Source organism: Mustelus asterias, chromosome 1, assembly GCF_964213995.1.
Source record: "Mustelus asterias chromosome 1, sMusAst1.hap1.1, whole genome shotgun sequence".
NCBI lineage: Eukaryota > Metazoa > Chordata > Chondrichthyes > Carcharhiniformes > Triakidae > Mustelus > Mustelus asterias.
In genome coordinates, this window is record NC_135801.1 from 129,260,436 (window position 1) to 129,277,616 (window position 17,181).

The following is a 17,181-nucleotide window of genomic DNA, read 5'->3' on the forward strand; positions in this document are numbered from 1 at the left end:
TTTCTCTGCACAGAAGCTGCCAAATGAGCTAAGCATTTCCAGTTATTCCTATTCCTATTGGAGCAAAACCAACCCCTTTTAACAGCCCTGCAAAATGCAGTCAGAGTTCCTGTGAGCCTCTGATTCTCCTGCAGCAAGAAATCCAGCAGCAGCTGCCTGAGATCTAGTTTGGCACACTTTAGACATGAATTTTAAACCTAAAGTTAAGATATGAAGAAAATGGGTGGCACGGTGGTTAGCACTGCTGCCTCACAGCGCCAGGGTCTCAGGTTCGATTCCAGAGCTGGGTGACTCTCTGTGTGGAGTTTGCATGCTCTCCCCATGTCTGTGTGGGTTTCCTCCGGGTATTCCAGTTGCCTCCCACAGTCCAAAGATGTGCAGGTTAGGTGGATTGACCATGCTAAATTGCCCCTTTGTGTTCCCAGATGTGTGGATTAGTGGGGTTACAGGGATGGGTAAAATGCTCTTTTGGAGAGTTGGTGCAGACTCAATGGGCCGAATGGCCTCCTTCTACACTGTAGGGATTTTATGGAAAATATAATCAACTTGTGGAGCAAAAATAAAGTCCAAGCAATAAATTAAGAATTTTAAAAAGAGTAATTAATAAAAATGACCATTAAACAGGGGCAAGTCCAAAGATGTGCAGGTTAGGTGGGTTGCCCCTTGGTATCCAAAGATGTATAGATTAGGTGGATTAGCCTTGTTAAATGTATGAGGTTACAGGGTTAGGGCGGGTGAAAGGGTAAGATCCTCTGTCAGATAGTCAGTGCAGGCTTGATGGGCCAAATGGCCTCTTCTGCACTGTCGAGACAGTAGCACAGTTAACCAATAGATCTTTGTTTGCTTTTTTGCATAAGAAGCAGAACTAGAGAGGGACAGAGCAGGCAACAGGTTTCGATCACCAGGGAAAGAGAGGGCACTGGGGCTTGGTTAAGGAATTGGGTTTAACTAACACTGACCTTGGGTTCACCTCTGGTGGTCCACAGTCTAAGCTGACCCATGAAAATATTTATATGACGTGGGGAGGCCGGGTGCAGGTTGCCTTTCAGGCTGGTTTTCCTCCTCTCCTGGCCTGGAATGTGCAATGGGGAGGGAGAGGATGGGTCTGTGTGTCCATACCTGCGACTGTACGGACACACACACTGTCATGGTGGCTTCGTGAAGCTTTGGTATCACTATCAATGGGCAGCGAGGTGCTGCTGTCTGCCAGGAGCGCTTTGAGGGCTGTTGCCCCAGGGTTGCAGGCAGCCTCTGCCCCATCCTTCCAACATCTGTCTTTGTCCATGTCCCATGTCTAGCTGTGCTGTGCACATCTCATGCACTCATCAATCTGCAGAGCTCATGACTGATGGCATGAAATGAATATCTCCTGCATCCACTGTATGATTTGCTGCACGTGAATCTCTGTGAGGGTCACCACATTAATGACAGAGAAGTCAGAGACATGGCGCTGCTAATGGCATGGATGGACTCCCATCATCTGTGAATGGGTGCAAAAAACCTCTAGGAACTCTGACAGATTTCCACACATTTCACACTGCTGCCCCAGGACCTGCCATTTGGCTGATAATTCCTCAGGTGTGCCTGGTTTCTTCAATGGGACTTTCACTGTCTGCGTATGATTGACAACCTTATAAGATGGTGAGAGGAAATTTATTTTCAAAGGGATTTGGGAATAGCTTTTTCATTTCACAAGCATTTCAACAATTTTATAGTATTATTGCATGGCTCATTGGTTACGTACCTAGTGCACATTGAGTGAATGGGCATGGAGGAGCAGTGGGGGCATGGAGGGGATTTGGATGGAACATGGGTAAGTATTAAAGGGCATAGAGAAGATGTGGTGGGGGTCTTTTGGGTGAGGGCTCAATGGCTTAACAGCAATAAATACAACTGGGTGATTGTGGCAGTACGTGGAGACAGGCATTCTAACCTGCCAGTTCATCATCCAGCTGCCCTCTTTGCTGCCTCAGGCCTGTTTCTGGAGGAGGCAGGGCCTAGCAGGTCTGTCTCCAGTGTACCTCACCACACGGAAATAAGGTCAGCAGACTCTCCAGAATGGAAACCGGATCGCAGGGTTGGGAAAATTACTGACTCCTGGTATCCAGCTTTGGACAAGTCTTTTTGTCAGGCTGCCTTTGTTGCAGGGTTGTTGCCAGATTGTTACCTTTTAGATAAAATTTTAAACTGATGCTCTCTCCACTCTGGGAGGAGGCTGTAAAACTTCTCATGGCACATTATTGTAAACGGCAGAAAGATTTCACTTTTCTGGCAAAATGTTCATCCCTCAACTGTTGTCACCAAAGACAGAATAATTGGTCATTCTTTTTTTTGCCATTTGTGATTTGCTACCATTGCAGCTTACAGAACAACAGCAACTTTACTTCAAAAGGAATCCATTGGGCTGGATTGGATTCTCCGATCCTGCCTGCGGCTGGGATTTTCAGGTCCTTTTGCAGTATGGAGATTTGGTTGAGCGCCAAATTCTGCGTTCTCGCTGGCAGTGGTGGCGGGGTGTGAACGGCCGGAGAATTCCAGCCATCAGTTCTAAAATGAGACTCCTGTAGACACAAAGCTATCATGGATGGAATTCTCTAAACTCACCCACATAGAGAATCTAGCAGGAGCCAAAAGGTTGGAAACCTGCTAGTGCAAAATTACTTTTGCAATTCTGCCTGGTCGGTCTTCCCGCTGGCAGGTGGCACGCATTTCATTTGCGTCAATTTGCATCTCATGAATGCCCGCCGGTGTCCTGTTGGACCTCCCAATCTTCCATCATCACGCCAGTGGAAAATCACATTGGCATCAAAACCGATTGCGAAAGAATGGCGCACAAGGCAGTCCTCAGTTTGAAGAGACCTCAAGTTGAGTGCAACTTTCTGTCATAGTGCTGCCCTGCTCCTGATGCGCTGTTCATCATTCTGCTGGGGCAGACCAGTTTCTGCCTTCCAGCTCCAAGCGGAGCTGGTCTTCATAGACAGTGCAACTGGACCCATGGACCCTTCTGTGTCACTGAGTAGGATCTGTGCACCACCCGGGGTTGGGGAGTACAGGGGTCTCCTCACCAGTGTCTGCTGGGACAGGACTGTACTGTGGGATTCCTGCAGCCACTGCAACAAAGATCTGAAGTTCAACTGGGGGTGGGGTGTGAGGTGAGGTGGGTGGTGGGCTGATGAAGACAAGGGGGATAATGTGGAAGGATGGCAGTGCTAGGAGTTGGGGTGGGGGGGTGGTGGTGGTGGGGAGGTGCGGGCTCACGATGGTCGGCAGAGGGGCAAGTAGGTGAATGAGCAAGATGAATAATGGAAGGCAGAGGGAAGACTGAGGGGAGGGAAGCAGGATCCTGACAAAGCTGCATGACAAGCTCACAAACAAGGGGGTCAAAGGGATACCACATTTACTGGTAGGGGATTTATAAAGACTCCAGATGTGGTGGGTAGAGGTCCAATTGAGGCATGGGAGCCTTGCAGATGATGAGCTTGCAGGGGAAGGTGGTTGAATCGAAGAACAGGCTTCTTCTTGAGGCTGCTTGCCTTGTCCCCCTGGGTTGCTGACATCCTGCACAGTCTAGTGAAGACATGTGGCTGGAGAGAGTGATATGAGTGTGCTAGACTGGTGTTTAAATATGGCACTGAGAGTTTGGAACCTGTTAGCTGAGGGCGGGTGGATGAATCAGCTGCTAGCCTGCCAAGAGAGTTGGAGGGAACTTGCCTGTGCATATTTAATGAGGATCTAAGTGCAGAATCTGGCACGAAATGCCAATATTCTGGTTGGCGGGACAGACGCCAGTGGAGCCACCCACCACCACACTCTCAAAGTGGGAGAATTCCACCCTATTGAAGTTGAAGCCTTTACTGTTCCTTTTGGGTCTATAACAAACAAAGAACAAAGAACAATACAGCACAGGAACAGGCCCTTCGGCCCTCCAAGCCCGCGCCGCTCCCCGGTCCAGGATTGAATCCTGAATCCAGGATCCCCGCCCAATTTTCCAGCCTATCTACATACCAATATCCTATCCACCGAGCTGTCCCTCACAGCTACGATGCTTTGTTCATCACAACCTATTAACTCACCCCCACCCCCCCATTCCAGACCATGTGATCTCCAGGGAGAGGCGAAAACCCAGAGTGAAAACCCCAGGGCCAATATGGGGAAAAAAAATCTGGGAAATTCCTCTCCGACCCCCTGAGGCGATCGAAACGAGTCCAGGAGATCACAATGGCCCTGATCGGAAAATGCTTCCCAACCCTAGTCATTTCCACTTCCACGAACACCATCTGAATTCCCTGCCCCCGAGACAGGTTCCCAACTATCCGCAGTCTTGCTCTGTACTGGCACCAGCAAGATGATCATAGAATGAAGCCTTGAAACGAGAAACAAGGAACAATTAGCCCGCGCCGCTCCCTGGTCCAAACTAGACCACTCTTTTGTATCCCTCCATTCCCACTCCGTTCATATAGCTGTCTAGATAAGTCTTAAACGTTCCCAGTGTGTCCGCCTCCACCACCTTGCCCGGCAACACATTCCAGGCCCCCACGACCCTCTGTGTGAAATATGTCCTTCTGATATCTCTGTTAAACCTCCCCCCCTTCACCTTGAACCTATGACCCCTCGTGAACGTCACCACCGACCCGGGGAAAAGCTTCCCACCGTTCACCCTATCTATGCCTTTCATAATTTTATACACCTCTATTAAGTCTCCCCTCATCCTCCGTCTTTCCAAGGAGAACAACCCCAGTTTCCCCAATCTCTCCTCATAACCAAGCCCCTCCATACCAGGCAACATCCTGGTAAACCTCCTCTGTACTCTCTCCAAAGCCTCCACGTCCTTCTGGTAGTGTGGCGACCAGAACTGGACGCAGTATTCCAAATGCGGCCGAACCAACGTTCTATACATCTGCAACATCAGACCCCAACTCTTATACTCTATGCCCCGTCCTATAAAGGCAAGCATGCCATATGCCTTCTTCACCACCTTCTCCACCTGTGACGTCACCTTCAAAGATCTGTGGACTTGCACACCCAGGTCCCTCTGCGTCTCTACACCCTTTATGGTTCTTCCATTTATCGTGTAGCTCCTCCCTACATTATTCCCACCAAAATGCATCACTTCGCATTTATCAGGATTGAACTCCATCTGCCATTTCCTTGCCCAAATTTCCAGCCTATCTATATCCTTCTGTAGCCTCTGACAATGTTCCTCACTATCTGCAAGTCCTGCCAGTTTTGTGTCGTCCGCAAACTTACTGATCACCCCAGTTACTCCTTCTTCCAGATCATTTATATAAATCACAAACAGCAGAGGTCCCAATACAGAGCCCTGCGGTACACCACTAGTCACAGGCCTCCAGCCGGAAAAAGACCCTTCCACTACCACCCTCTGTCTTCTATGACCAAGCCAGTTCTCCACCCATCTAGCCACCTCCCCCTTTATCCCATGAGATCCAACCTTTTTCACTAGCCTACCATGAGGGACTTTGTCAAACGCTTTACTAAAGTCCATATAGACAACATCCACGGCCCTTCCTTCGTCAACCATTTTGGTCACTTCTTCAAAAAACACCATCAGGTTAGTGAGGCATGACCTCCCTCTCACAAAACCATGCTGACTATCGTTAATGAGTTTATTCCTTTCTAAATGCGCATACATCCTATCTCTAAGAATCTTCTACAACAACTTCACCACCACGGACGTCAAGCTCACCGGCCTATAATTACCCGGGTTATCCTTCCTACCCTTCTTAAATAACGGGACCACATTGGCTATCCTCCAATCCTCTGGGACCTCACATGTGTCCAGTGACGAGACAAAGATTTGCGTCAGAGGCCCAACGATTTCACCTCTCGTCTCCCTGAGCAGCCTTGGATAGATTCCATCAGGCCCTGGGGATTTGTCAGTCTTTATATTCTCTAACAAACCTAACACTTCCTCCTTTGTAATGGAGATTTTCTCCAATGGTTCAACACTCCCCTCAGAGACACTCCCAGTCAACGCATCCCTCTCCTTTGTGAATACCGACGCAAAGTATTCATTTAGAATCTCCCCTACTTCTTTGGGCTCCAAGCATAAGTCCCCACTTTTGTCCCTGAGAGGTCAGATTTTTTCCCTAACAACCCTTTTGTTCCTAACGTATGAATAAAATGCCTTGGGATTCTCCTTAATCCTGTCTGCCAAGAACATTTCGTGACCCCTTTTTGCTCTTCTAATTCCCCGTTTGAGTACTTTCCTACTTTCATTGTACTCCTCCAGAGCTCCCCCCATTTTTAGCTGCTGTTTATAACTGTTATATACTGTTTTAACTGTTTATAAACAGTTTTATATTTTGTGATAGGAACAAATTTAAAATTGGTGACTTTTCTGACAAGATAAATATCATTCAGTGGTTGGGGCTCAATGTTGAATTCTGTCCTAGAAAAATCCCAACATATGTAAAGGATGGGGAACCTTAATATGTAAACACATGTCAGCAGTGACTACCACTTTCAGAATGTTTTAATCATTTCTAATCAGAATACATCCCATCTGTTTATTGCAAAAGTCTCATGTTATTTTGATTAAAAGCATTAAATCCCCTACCAAAAGGAGATAAATCAGATAGAAAGTAAAATTTTATAATATTGCTAGCAATAGAATAAATTAGAAAGTCGCAAAATATGCTTATCCTACATGTTAATTAGATGCAGTAACAGGGTGCTTTAATGACTCCATCTTGAGAAACATCAAGCTGACTTTGCTGTGAAACTATTACTTGCAATATAATCATGATTGTGCCAAATGCACCATCGCCAATGGACACAACAGCTATGATTAATCCCTGCAATCCAGCAGAGAAAGTGTGGATGGTGAATCATCTTGCTTCCTTACTGTTCAATTTGCAATTCTCTCATCCTAAATTTGCTTAGATTACTGCTGCCCCCCATCCTCTGCCTACTGCATGTAGATGGCAGTGGAAGCTTAAGGTCCATAGTTTCTGAGGAACCATCATTGGATAAGAGGTTTCCATTTCAGTAGGCCTGTAAAATCCTGGTCACAGCCACAAGATACCCCTGTGAAGGGAGATAGTACTTCAAGTCTAGGCCCCAACACTCATCCGCTGAAAGCAGGTGGAACATGACTATCATATTGAGGTTGATTTTGCCCCTTCATTGTGGCTCACTGGCTCTGCTGGAGCCCCTGCTGCAATAACATGGACTTCCTTCTCCTTCTTGGCCCTGTGGTTCAACTGGAGGTCTGCCATGCATTTCTGATGAACCATTGACTAAGAAATTGGTTTGGAGTTTGGGCCAATTTGGGTGCTGCCAGAAATTCCATTCGCCAGAACTCAAAGAGAGGAAAATTAATGAGCTTTGTTAAATCTTGCATGTTTTTCACAAGTAAATTCCATGCTTGCTTTTCACAAATTAAGTTTTATTAGCAATAGAATTAGAAATGACCAATTTCTTACTCAATGCATTGTGCATTGCAATACATACTGTTCTATGAAATAAATTACTGCCATCTAAATTTACCCTCAGTGATTTTAGTTTTAGTGATTAGTTTTTTTTCAATTCATTTGTGGGACATGGACGTCGCCAACTGGCCAGCATTTATTGCCCATTCCTAGTCGCCCTTGAACTGAGTGGCTCGCTAGGCCATTTCAGAAGGCCTAGGGAGAGAGTCAACCACATTGCTGTGGTAACAAAAACAGAAAAATGCTGGAAAATCTCAGCAGGTCTGACAGCATCTGTGGAGAGAGAATAGAGCCAAGCTTTTGAGTCTGGACAATCCTTTGTCAGAGCTGGTGGTGGCACTGGAGTCACATGTAGGCCAGATCAGGTAAAGATGGAGATTTTCTTCCCTAAAGGACATTAGTGAATCAGATGGGTTTTACCAACAATCATCTCATGGTCATCAATAGACTCTTAATTCCAGAACTTTTTTATTGAACTCAAATTCCACCATTTGCCATGGCAGGATTTGAACCCAGGTCCCCAGAATATTAGCTGACTGTCTGGATTAATAGTCTAGCAATAATACCACTAGGCCATCGCCTTCCATTTGCGTGACATTGCTCTGGCTGCCGGTTTAGAACAGTTGCTCGCCCATTTAAAAACAAGCATCATGTATTCAAGTAGCAATCAGAGAAATACCACATAAATTTGTGAAAACAATTGGTGAAAAATAAGTTTCAAATTATAATCGCATGCTTGAAGAGAAACATGGAGCAACATTAGAATGTCGATGTGATTGATATAGTCTCTGCAAGTTTATTTTCCCTTCAAACACACACATTCATTTACATATTTCACAGACAAACACAAAGTAACTGGTCTACTGTACAGTCTATTGAGAACAAATTCCAACAATAGAGGTAAAATATATTATGGACCTACAGAACCTTCAGGTTTAGACAACAACATAATTTTTGTCTTTACATTGATATAAAGGAATTACAACATCAATCAATAGGTCTAAATGACACCACCTCACCAAGCTTTTACGGGCAGTAAGCGTTATCTGGGGAGGGGGATGAATTGGGTTGAAGAGTTTTTTTGAAATAACTGGGGTAATTACATTTATAATAAAACTAGCAAGCTTGAACCAATATATTGAAGAAAGGCAGTGGTAGATTTTGTAGAATGTACAAATGTGGCAGTTACACTTTGCTTCAAGTTTGTCCACCAGAAAGGCTTGGGTAAATGATGGCCTGTATATCTCCAGTCTGCACAATATCTGTAAACCTTTATTTAATAATAAACTATGTTCACTTCCGTTATATTACTTGATCAGCTACCTGCACCAGGCTATTCTCATTTTAACTACAGCACCAGTTCAACCATAGAGTGTAGAATTCAAGTTCAGCAATGATGAAAAATAATGCTTTTTTTAAATAGATAATTTTATACAAAGCAAGGGCTCATGGTGGGGAGTGGATTTTTTTTTCATTTTGGGTGCCCAATGTCAGCATCAAGACTCACAATTCAGGGACGGCACAATTATATACATAGCCAATCTTTTTTCTATCCTAGTAACATGGCTGAATCTCAAATTTAAATGTCATCTGTGTGACATTTTTCTATTTTATTTCATCTACCTTCCTCTTGGGCTTGCAAATTAATAGAGTTTTTTTTGCTGTGTCCCCTTAGGAATTGGGTTAACATGGCCAAAACGTACTTCATAAGGAACTTTAAAGTCAGCAGATGGAGGAGTTTTGTCTCATCTGTCTCAGTGATGAATGCCTACTGTTTAACCTGCAGGACTACTCAATCCCAGAAAAATAGAACAAATTACTACAGTACAACATACCCATTCCTTATTGTTAGTCAATAATACAATTAATTCAAAGACTTAAAGATCAATGGAGAGAGTATACTAAAATGTAACCATTTCACACAATCAGAAACTCATTCACACATGCAATAGGCTAATGATAAAGTTCAATATACATTGATACACAGAAATCCTTTTTCAGTCACACTATCATAAAATGGTCACTGAACACATATTCAGTAACTTTACTACACAAACTGTATTTTTAGAAATAACTTTACAGTGTCACATACATTTACACAAGACCAACAATGTCTCTGCAAATTCGCAAATCACACACCATGCTAGCAGATACTGGCTCTAGTATATCATATCCAGGGCTTGAATTGGCATCTGTACATGACACAAGGGAAATATTCAATTCCTGGAGGCACTGAACAGCTGAGGTAAATCCCTTGTGTCAAATAACTGGATTATGAGGAAAAACTGGAGAAACTTAGGCTCTTCAACCCTGAAAGGAGGTGTGTGAAGAGAATCTTATTGAGGTATAAAATAATAGAAAATGTAGAAAATCACTACATCTATACTACAAAAGTAGGTCAAAGGGGGCAAGTTCAAACTGGTGAAACACAATTGTAAGACTGATGGTTGAAAGTTCCTTTTCATTAAAGAGTAATGATCAATGTTTGAAATGGGGACTGGGGGCAAAATCTTTGCAATCATTTGAGAGGCAGTTATAGTGGAGGGATGACAGGGTTTTTCTTGAATAATGGTCTAAAATGGATCAAATGGACTCACTTGTTGCATGTAGCAGATTGTTTGCGACTGGATATTTAGTTGTGGTTGTATTGTTTTCCTGACCGTCCAATTTGAATAATGTTTATTGTCATTTTCCACAAAAGACAGCGAGGATGAATTTTCACAAGCTTCTCCCACTTGTTGTCTATTACTTTGGCAGAAAAGATGTGGGAAATCTCAGGAAAACAGTACAAATTCACCCTTTGCTTTACAGTGAGAAAATTCTGTACCTGGCCTTTTTTACAGATTTTATCCCAATGGATTAAAACGATGAAAGCTAAATGTTATCTCATTAAAGATGGTCTTGTCTAATGCTATTAATGGTTCAAAAACTCACTGGGCTCATTAATGAAGCTTATTTATTAAAATGTGTTAACTTCAAGTCCTACAGTATGCAACTTTGCACAGATATCTGCATTGAATTAGAGATGCACTATATATTCTGAAATATTGCACTTAGTGGCCTATTGTCCCTCAATACAGAGGCTACACAAAAATATAAAACGCAGATTACTTCAGTACCTATGCACCATTTTACATTTTCTTCCATCAGGTAAAAATAAAAATTCAGACACCAGAAAGATAACTCTTGTTACATTTAATATTACACATTACAGAATACATCATTTTTTGCAGCTAAAAATAGTTACCTTTGTAATTAGTTTTAATGATGTGGTCTAACTGCTGGCAAAGCACTCTTTTGAGATTTGTGAGTTGCCATGCAAATGGTAAATTAGCTATAAAATTATGTGTAGAATCTTGAAAATGATGAAATCCTCAGTGGATACAACTTATCTTCAAGATTGCTGGGGGTGGCTGATATTTTAAAGAGATTTATATTAACGACTCTCTCTATAGTGGCTAATGACAAATAATTACAAATGAGGCTGGTTGGTGAGACAGGTAGCTGTGTACTGGAAAGTACAGCTAACAAAACCAAAGTTACACTGCAGGCTATAGCTGGCTTCAACTTGTACTGTGTCTACCAGGACTTAGCTCTGGAAATGTGCACTCTACTCCCTTGGTAAGTAATATTTAATGTTATGAGAGAATGTCAGGAGCATCTGCCTTCGCATAACATTTGAACAACTCAATTTCAAGTATCCCAGAGATCCAACAGGCTTCCTGAACACAGTCTCATGTCACAATGGAGCAGGAAGATCACTCTTTGATATATGAGTGGTGTGACATGGCCTACTGGAGGTGGTCTTGCAATAGGTGGCTTTGCAGATCAGAATCTGACTCTGCAGTTATACGTTGCATTTTCGTGTCAATAAACGCACGCAACTTATTTGCATCAACATGAATGTGATCATATAACTGTAGCCTGAGACTGCCAGCAAATACATTGCAAAACTTTAATTTTTCAAATACTTATTATTAATCAAAGAATTCTACCCTTTAAGTGAAATATTGATACTCATACACAGGGTATTCATACAAATAATCAAACTAACTTAACTCTGTAACTTAAATGCATATATTTCTGTTACTGAATTCACAGTTTTGTGCAGACTGAGGATAAGCTATTTGTCATTAATTTATCATCGAGGAAATGCTTGAAAGGCCACATAAATCTAGTAAGCAGGGAGATCTAAGTAAGTTATAAATGTAGTACACTGAGTCTGGGAACTCATTGTTCCTGTTAACAGTCACACAAACCTTGAATCTACAGAAAAATTGCAGAACTGATACCAATATAAGTAAAGGTTGGCTAAGTGTCAGTTTTAATGCAAGAGGTATTGGGAAACAGTACTGTGCACAGACCAGCAAAAAATAAATATAGATTGGTTTGTTTAAGATTATATAGAGGCCATACAGTAACATTTTCATGGACTAATAACTAAGGACTAATCTTTGCAATATGGACACAATTTGATTGTGTCCATGTGCCTATGGACAAGTCACTAACAACCGCAGTTTTGCTGCTGTGGAGGAGGGTTCTCTGTGAGTTTTGTGTTTTGTTTTCCTGCAGCAACAGTAGGGTCTGTATCCAAACTCTCCGACATCTTCTCACATATGATGTCAACAAGGCGTTCAAATGTTTGCTTTACATTGATGTTATCCTTGGCACTGGTTTCAAAAAATTCAAAACCTTGTAGAAAGAATAAGAAGTATTAGTTTTTCAATTAACAGTTGCAATACATGTGCACCAGCCTCCCATCTCTGAATACACTTCCGCTGTCTCGGCAAAGCTGCCAGCATAATCAAGGACCCCATGCATCCTGGACATACTCTCTTCTACTTTCTTCCATTGGGAAAACAATCTGAGGTCACGTACCAACCGACTCAAGAACAGCTTCTTCCCTGCTGCCATCAGACTTTTGAATGGACCTACCTTATATTATGCTGATCTTTCTCTACACATTGGCTATGACTGTAACACTATATTCTGCACTTGCTCCTTTCCTTCTCCCGTATGTACTCTATGAACACTATGTTTTGTCTGTATAGTGCACAAGGAACAATACTTTTCACTGTATCCCAATACATGTGTCAATAATAAATCAAATCAAATCAGAAAGAGCAGCCTGTGCCCAATATTTCTCTTGTTTTTCTTTCTGTGAATCAGAAAATTGACTGGAGATTTATTCTGCCAACTGTAGCCATGCTGCTAGAAAGCATACAAATTCTACTGGGCCTCTTAAAATTCACACCATCACTTCACAAAAGTTGCCAGTCATGATTCAAAAGCCCCCCACGGGGCCATTTGTGAGATTTAGTACCCGCTGTGTGAGGAACTACAGGTAAAACCTGCTTTCTACTCCTGTCTGTGATGGCTCTTTGATTTTCTGTCCTTTTTTTCTGGAGGCAGTAATTCAAGTTTCAGTAGTGTTCCAATTCTTCAAGTCCTTTGTGTCAGCTCAACCAGTCAATGATGTGACAGTGGGGATATCCACACCTGATTGTCACATGCAAACACTTCTCAGCAGGAATCATCGGCTATTGATCCACACTGAGAACTTGGATTTTTTTTCTCAATTGCAGCCTTATGTTAACCAATTAAATGTATTCAATTTTCAGAGGTGGAAATGCACAACAAAATGTCAAAATTCGGTGTCTACAATGATCATATTGTTATCAACAAAGGCTTAAAAATAACATCTACATGATCAACTTTATCTACAAAGCTGTACATATTGCTAATATTGGTGATCATTTTAAATAAGAAATGTTTTTATAAATTACATTCATTATCACTGTTCAAGTATCATTTTTGCTTTAGTTGTGTAATTACCTTTGACGTGTAGGTATATAATGTGTAATGTGCTGAATAACATCATAGCATATGAAAGACTAGACTGGTGATCTAGGTAATATCAAAAGTTGATTTTGAGAGGAATGATGTACAAATTATTAACACCAACAGGTAAATTACAAGTTCTCTTTGTGGTAATGTAGGGTCGAGTCTCTCAGCCAAGGATTTCTGACGTAATCAGTTCCATGCCGGAAATGAGCATTTCCATGTTATTACCGGGCTTGGAGACTTCAATCCCAGGCCCACTAACGTTTACCCCCCCATCCCCCCCGGGAGTGATTGACTCCAGCGGAGTTTAAAACTGCTCCCCACTAATGGGGAGCAGGCGGCCGACCCTGCTGGAGGGAACAGAGGCCTTGAGACACTCCAGGAATTTGGGGGTAAGGGGTGTAGCCCCTTGAGAAGTGCCAGCCTGGCAATGCCAGCATGGCCCTGTGGCACTGCCACAGGGGCAAACTGGCATCAGGCAGTGCCAAGGGGCAGGGTCAGAAGGGCAGGGCCTATTGGGGAAGGGATCAAATGGGGGATGATTAGTGAGGGTCGGAGGTCCCGCTGCCACTCCGCACTAAGATCGCAAACAGAGCGAGGGTAGAGGAGGTTGGGGCTGGCCATCCGGGTGGGGATGGGGGGTGGCGGGGAGGGATCGGAGCTGGCCAGGTGAGGGGTTGGGGGGATTGGGGCTGGCTGGGGGGTCGAGGACATTGGGGCTTGCCCGGGGAGGTCTGGGAAGCCAGCAAAAGGGGGGATGGGTGGGAAGGCCAGTGATGCGGGGGTTGTGAGACTGGTCAGCAATCGAGCTGGCCCCTGGTCTCGGCTCCGACAGATCTCAGGCTGATCTCGGCTCTGACAGATTGGTGATTACACAGTGGCCCACTCAGCATTATGCTGCCAGCCTCGGGTGGCCCTCTGTTTTTCACAGGGAATCCTGCTAGGGCACTCGGTGATGCACAGAGTGTCAGAGATTCGCTCTGGAAATCACGCTGAACAAACTGGTGCAAGTTACTCCCCTTTGGACACGGATTGGGGATTGAGAATTTTTTTGGGAGAATCCCGGCCATAGTAATTTTGTTCTATTCAGTAGTCGTGGAAGCTATCATAACTACACAAGGTAATTTAATAAAGTATTTTATTGAGCTGCTTGGGCTTTAGGAGGACACATTTTGATGTGAAGGGTGAGACCAAGTAGAACATATATTAAAATTACTTAGAATTTAAGTATATAGCAAAAAGTTAATTTGACTTTTCAAAATGAGCAGCTTTGCTGCTACTTGTAGCTACTCCTGTGAGGCAATCTGCTGTCATGGTATGTCACTCTTGTGTGCACTGTGCCATCCTCACATGTCCAGTGTAGCACATCTGTAACTACTCGGTGTTATCTGTTATCCAATTAGGCCTAAGTCAGCCCCTCTTAAGTTTTAAGTTTAAGTTTATTTATTCGTATCACAAATAGGCTTCCATTAACACTGCAACAAAGTTACTGTGACTAGTCACCACACTCCGGTGCCTGTTCGGGTACACAGAGGGAGAATTTAGCATGGCCAATGCACCTAACCAGCACGTCTTTCAGACTGTGGGAGGAAATCAGAGCACCTGGAGGAAACCCAAGCAGACACGGGGAGAACGTGCAGACTCCACACAGACAGTGACCCAAGCCAGGAATTGAACCCAGCTCCCTGACGCCATGAAGCAGCAGTGCTAATCACTGTGCCTGCCCTCCAGTTTGCCCTCTAGAAGAGATCACTGCAGGCTTCAGATCGGATCAAATAGCTGAAACACAGTGCGGAACTTTCCGTGCGAGGTGGTCCACCATTGGCCGGTGGTGGGATCTTTTGGTTCTGAATGCACTCCTTGCTGCTGGAAAACCGGTGGCGGGGGTGCACTGTTGGCAGGACTGGAAGATCCTGCCGGTGTGAACAGACAGAAAATCCCAACCATTTTCTTTTCTGAATGTCACTTTTAGAATTATTTTTAGTCTTTCAATTTTAAGTACCTCTTCATTGGTCTGCATATGGAATTTTTGGCATATGCCTTAGCATCCACATTTCAAAGGCTTCTACTTCTTCCACAGATCTTTTGTTCACTGCCTATGTTTCTGAGTCATACAGGAAAGTAGATGGAATGCAGCATCTGCAGGGATTTTTCCCTTGTTACAAGCTTGAGTTTTCTTGTTAACACATCCTTCATCTTCACAAAATTACTTTAGGCTATCTCGATCCTTCTTCTAATTTTGGCATCACAGCTGCTTTCTACCAAACTGTTTCTATCCTCTTCATTATTAATCACACCTTGAAACTTGAATTTATCTCTTTTTAATTGTATATTTGCATACTGCACCCATTTCTGAAAAATAGACCTATGCCAATTTCCACATGCCCTCCATGATCTCACTTCTTATCTTTCTACATTCTGCGTCCTAATTGTCATCTTTTAATGCACACCAACATCTTACATCATGTCTTTCTACTTAATATTGGCATCTCTTATTGAACCTTGTGCTGTCATTGAATCTATTCTAGTTGTCCAGCACTGCCTGAAGCCAGGATCCTTAGATGATTTGGGAACCAGGGCTTCTTGGACCAATGTGTCCTGGCCTGAAAGCTGCTTTGCCACTGCTGGTGCCTTGACAGTTTTGCTGTCACCTTCTAACTACGTGAGCAGACACCCAAGGGTGCTGACTGGAGCGTTTATGTGGATAGCTAGTAGAGTCTTCCAGCAGGGGCTGATGTCTATGGAATCTCTTCTCATCAATGTTGGAGTCTACTTTCACTCCTGATTCCTCTGCATGTTCTTGTGCTCAACCCCACACTCATTGGCAGGAGCTGTGCCCTCTCAGGTAGAAAAGTGAGTCAGTGAAAGTGAGACTGAATGGTGTGGTAGCTGAGAATGTGGTGGGCTTCAGAGGTCGAAGGGTCTTGCCAGCTTTTCTTCTCCTCTGCAGTATCTTGCTGCGTGTTACCTAAAAGAAAAGAAGAGCTTAGGTGGATAATTTGAGATGTTCTCTAGAGCACTTGAAGGTGCATAATGACTTTTCTTGTAATAATATCTTTGCTCCTGAGACATAAAATGGGAAAGCTGCTTATGGCCCAGGAAAATATACAGCTGCTACTTGCCTCCGACTTCTCCATCCCCAACAGCATCCAGGATATGTCATTCTAGAGCTCCAGTAATTCGTCACCAGGTAGCTAAAGAGGCTTTATTCATTGGGTGGCCACCACCTTTCGCTCAAGAAGGCCACCTACTCCTGAAAGAGAAAAGAAAAGAGAAGATATAAGGATAGCATTGAAGAGCAGCAACATATCTTATTCTAAGCGTTGGACACTTAAAATGATAATGGGGCCAACAAGCACAAAAACACAGGTCTGGTTAATGAGGGATTTGTTTGCATGCATGTACACTGTGAGGAAAGGTGCACTTGCAGATTGCATACGGTAATGGGAGCAGAGAGCATTCGTGCAGATTACAGCTCTTGAGGCAAAGTGGGGTATGATATATTACAGTGCCATAAACAGAAACGGAACCATTGGAAGGAATACACTTACCTTGACCGTCCCATTTGGATCGCTGATCTTCTTCCTGAGGAATCCTAGAGACCAAGGAGTTAGCACTCACTGTCATAGCCACTTCCCTCCCCAAAATTCCCATCACAAATTTTAGGAGTTTCCTAAAATGAGTGGTCTCCCTATGGAATTTGCTACCACAGTAAGTAGTTGAGGCCAAAACATTGAATGTTTTCAAGAAGCAGTTAGATACAGCACTGGAGACAAAGGGGATCAAAGGAAATGGGGAGAAGGCAGGATCAGGCTATTGAGTTGGCTGATCAGACATGAACATAATTAATGGTAGAGCAGGCTCGAAGGGCCAAATAGCCCCCTCC

At 43.5% G+C, this 17,181-nt stretch overlaps 1 protein-coding gene across 2 annotated transcripts in view; it reads right to left on the minus strand.

Moving 5' to 3' along the window:
• Positions 1-8,451: 8,451 nt before the first annotated feature.
• The window catches only part of rab3c (RAB3C, member RAS oncogene family), a 192,021-nt gene continuing 183,291 nt past the window's right edge, over positions 8,452-17,181 (minus strand). Inside the window, exon 5 of one of the 2 annotated variants that reach the window (XM_078218815.1) lies at positions 8,452-12,143. In XM_078218815.1, the coding sequence (XP_078074941.1) occupies positions 11,956-12,143 (188 nt within the window). In that variant the 3' untranslated portion in view covers positions 8,452-11,955. The remainder of the gene's footprint in view (positions 12,144-17,181) is intronic. The other variant, XM_078218824.1, reaches the window with a different exon arrangement.